Source organism: Echinops telfairi, unplaced genomic scaffold, assembly GCF_000313985.2.
Source record: "Echinops telfairi isolate 266 unplaced genomic scaffold, ASM31398v2 ScPeMD7_28;HRSCAF=97, whole genome shotgun sequence".
In the NCBI taxonomy this organism is placed as follows: Eukaryota; Metazoa; Chordata; class Mammalia; order Afrosoricida; family Tenrecidae; genus Echinops; species Echinops telfairi.
The window spans coordinates 601,022-604,779 of record NW_022103925.1 but is presented as its reverse complement, the minus strand read 5'-3'; the positions used below and the strand labels follow the sequence as shown (position 1 = coordinate 604,779).

At 59.4% G+C, this 3,758-nt stretch overlaps 1 protein-coding gene across 1 annotated transcript in view; it reads right to left on the bottom strand.

The window, feature by feature from the left end:
- The window catches only part of SORCS2 (sortilin related VPS10 domain containing receptor 2), a 197,171-nt gene that overhangs the window by 186,595 nt on the left and 6,818 nt on the right, over positions 1 to 3,758 (bottom strand). The window contains exon 3 of the mRNA XM_045289462.1: positions 1,896 to 2,012. Coding sequence (XP_045145397.1) covers positions 1,896 to 2,012 — 117 coding nt within the window. The remainder of the gene's footprint in view (positions 1 to 1,895; positions 2,013 to 3,758) is intronic.

Sequence of the window (3,758 nt, the reverse complement as noted above, 5' to 3'; positions counted from 1 at the left end):
GATGATCCCTTCAGGACCAGTGGTGTGAGTGGCGATACTGGGAGGGCAGAGGGAGGGTAGGTTTGAAAGGGGGAATGTATTACAAGGACCTACATGTGACCTCCTCCCTGGGGGATGAACAACAGAAAAGTGGGTGAAGGGAGTCTTTGGACAGGGCAAGATATGACAAAATAATAATTTATAAATTATCAAGGGCTCATGAGGGAGGGGGTGGAAAGGGAGGGGAAAAATGAGGACCTAATGCCAGGGGCTTAAGTGGAGAGCAAACGTTTTGAGAATGATGAGAGTAATGAATGTACAAATGTGCTTTACACAATTGATGTATGTATGGATTGTGATAGGAGTTGTATGAGCCCCTAATAAAACAATTTTAAAAATACAAAACACACACACACACCAATTGTACGACTGGCCCAGGCCCGAGCGGCGCTCTGTTCTGTTGGCCTTGGGTTGCTGTGGGTCGCTGGGGCTCTGGCATTGTGCTTGGGCCTGTGACAGGGACATGGCCGTGTGCTAGATGGAGAGGCTCCAGGGTTGGTTCAGGGCCCTCCCCTAGGCAGTCAGGGTTCAAGACCACAGACCCCAGGACAGTGACCTCCATCAAGGACACCCCCAGGCAAGCCCCTAAGGCAGACCTCCCCTCTCTGGGCTGGCAGCAGGTGGGGGGATGCCCTGCCCCTGGCAGGACTGCTCTGAAACAGGAGTCCTTGTTCCTCAACTGCCCTTGCCCGAGGAGGACAGGCTGCTGCCTTCCAGCGGCTGGGATGCTCCCAGACCAAGACAGACTAGGAAGAAAGGCCTGGAGACCAGCGGCTCAACTGACTGTGGGGCTGGCCCAGGCCCAGGCCCAGGCCGTTTGCAGGGTCACACCGCCCACAGCGAGGGGTCTGAGGACATGATGGGGGAGAGGGGGATGGGCACGGCGTTGGCCCTATGCAGCTCAGACCCAGAGGCACAGCTGCCTGGAAACGGAGAAGGGGTGCGCCGTGGCTGTCCCAGACGCAAAGCACGTGTGCTCAAGCACCCAGCCACCAGCCGCCCGCTGCGGGGAGGCCGCTCCAGGCAGAGCCTGCCCCGGGAGGGGAGCGGATGGCAGTGGATGGCGCGGAGGGGGGTCTCAGCGGCCACCGCAGCGCTGACCGCTCAATGGACTGGAGCAGAGCTGTTTAATCTCTGATGGGTCATAATGACTCCCGGGCGTCTTTTTATTATCTTCTGAACTCCTGCCCACGTCTTAAATGATGAAGCAAGTCCCTCCGACTGGTTCCTGCCCTGGGGCTGACCGTAATAAACCTGAGAATTCCGGGGAGTTTGAGGGAAGCCTCCAGAAGTCCCGTTCCCTCCGTTTCCGCGCGCCCCTCCCCTTCCTCCTCCCCGCACCCCACTCCCTGTCAGCTTGGCCAAGTGCGGGTCCCTGGTCATGGAGGTGCTGCCTTGAAGGTGTCACTCACGGGGGCACCTGACTTGAGGGACAGGATATTGTCTTCGGGTGACCAGTAGAAGGCCTCCTGCAGAAACAGAACTAGGCCTTGATGGGGCTTCCCTCCTGCTGCCCTAGGCCCGCCCCCTGAGAGAATTTCACTCTGCTGTGGGTGGGAGGCTGGGTGGGTCAGAGAAGCACGAGGCTAGATGGGTGATGGATTAGGTTAGAATGGATTGGTGGATGAAGGCATAGGAATAGGGCATTCAATAGGGAGCCGGGCAGGTCCACGACCGCGGGTGGTGGTCGAAACGGTGGATTAGATAGGTAGGGAGACAGTCTGGTAGCTAGGGGCTTGAAAAGCAGGGAGCCCCCCGTAGAGGCTCCCTGGGGAAGACCTGGGGAGGACAATGCCATGGTCCCAAGCCGCTCGCAGCCCAATGGCAGAATTTAGCCGAAGCCCTCCCACCCTCACCTGGCCAGCACCCTGTTCTGCCCCCTCAGCTGGGTCCACACGCAGAAGGCGCCCTGGAGGCTTCCTGGAGGCGGCGGCCTCTCCGCTGGGCCTGGGAGTGGAGGCCCAGTGAGGTTCCTGCAGGGGAGACGGATGGGCTGCGGGGGCGGGGGGATGGGCAGCTGCCGGCCCCACAGAGCCCACCCCAACCGGCCCGTCCAGAGGCGCCGCCTCCCAACGTAGCTTGGCGGCTCCTTTTTGGGAAGCAAACACCTGGGCCGTGGGCGCAAAATCCCTTTCTCTTGACAAGCACGTCTCGGGTTTCAGGTTGCATTTCTGCATCCTTCTGGGGGCTTTTGGGGAAGACGTGCATTGTCTGAGGTGGGGGGCCGGGGGAGGGGCGGGACAGGAGGGCGGGGCCTGGAGGAGACTGTGAGCAGAGGGGAGGGGGGAGCGGAGTGCTTCCCCAGCCATCTCTGCCCCACTGGGGCTGATGTGAGTCCACCCTACCTCCAGAGAAAGACCCTCCTGCCCCAACTGTGCCACGTGCAGGAGCAGGGCCTGGGGCCCTGGGTGGGGGCTGGCGGCTGAGCGCCCTGGGGGACGGGGACGGGAACGAGGTGTGTGTGTGTGTGTGTGTGTGTGTGTGTGTGTGTGTGTGTGTGTGTGTGTTACATTTTGAGAACTAAGGGGCACAGCTCCGCCTGCTCCTCCCGCCCCTGGTAACCCCTCACCGGCAGACCCGCCGCCTGGGTCACTGCAGCTGTGATGCAAGGGGTCAGCTCTCCAAATCTGCTCCAGCCAGCGGCTGCGGGGAGCTGCCATCCGGAGGGGCGGAGGGGCCAGTTCCTGGGGGGGCCCCACAGGTGCCTGCGTGGACCCTGAAGGAGGCCGACTAAAGCTGCGGGCGTGCTAGCCTGGTGCCCCACAGGCACGGCTCCACCCGCCTGGGGGTGGGGCTGGTCGCCTCCCCCCCCTGAAACCCCGAACCCAGACCCTTAGAAAGGGGCTCCAGTAGGCCTCTCCGGCCGCTGCTCTTGGGTGCCACAGGGTGGGCTCCAGCACAAGGGAAGGAAACACTGCCCGCCAGTCCTGCGCGCCAGGGATAGGAAATGCAGAAGTGCTACATCACTTCAGGCAGTGGATCTCACCCTTCCTAATGCCACGACCCTTTCATACACTTCCTCCTGTGCTGGTGACCATGAGTCCGGTGATCCCTGTGAAAGGGTCCTTTGACCCCCGAAGGGGTCACGACCCATAGGTTGAGAATCGCTGACTTAAGGGATTATGGCTGGGAGAGCCATGTTGAGTCTAATTCAGGACGTGAGGCTCCCGGTGTCAGCAGGTTTCAACAGGTCTTCCAGAGGAAGACTAGAAATAAAGGCCTGGCAATCCACTTCCAATAGTGACGTCCACAAAAGTCCTACAGACCACAATATCATCGTCCAGCTCCCTTGCTTTGGACACAAGGTCAGGAGCCACTGGAGACAGCCTGTGTATGAAGTTGAGGCTCAGATGGACAGCCAAGGCTTGGGCACACTTGGGGGACAGAGGGCCTGGCAGTGTTTCCTGCACAGAAGGCCCTCACCACTTGGAGCTGCTTCTTGGAAGGCAACTATCCACCCAACTGTCCTCCCCATCCCAGATGGTATATTTTGATGAACAGACCTTTTATTTTCTTTTAATCATTTTATTAGGGGCTCCTACAACTCTTATCACAATATCTTGTCCTGTCCAACGTCTCTCTTTAACCACTTTTCTGTTGTCCATCCCCCAGGGAGGAGGTCACATGTAGATCCTTGTAATCAGTTCCCCCTTTCCAACCCGCCCTTCCTCCACCCTCCCAGTATCACCACTCACACCACTGGTCCTGAAGGGATCATC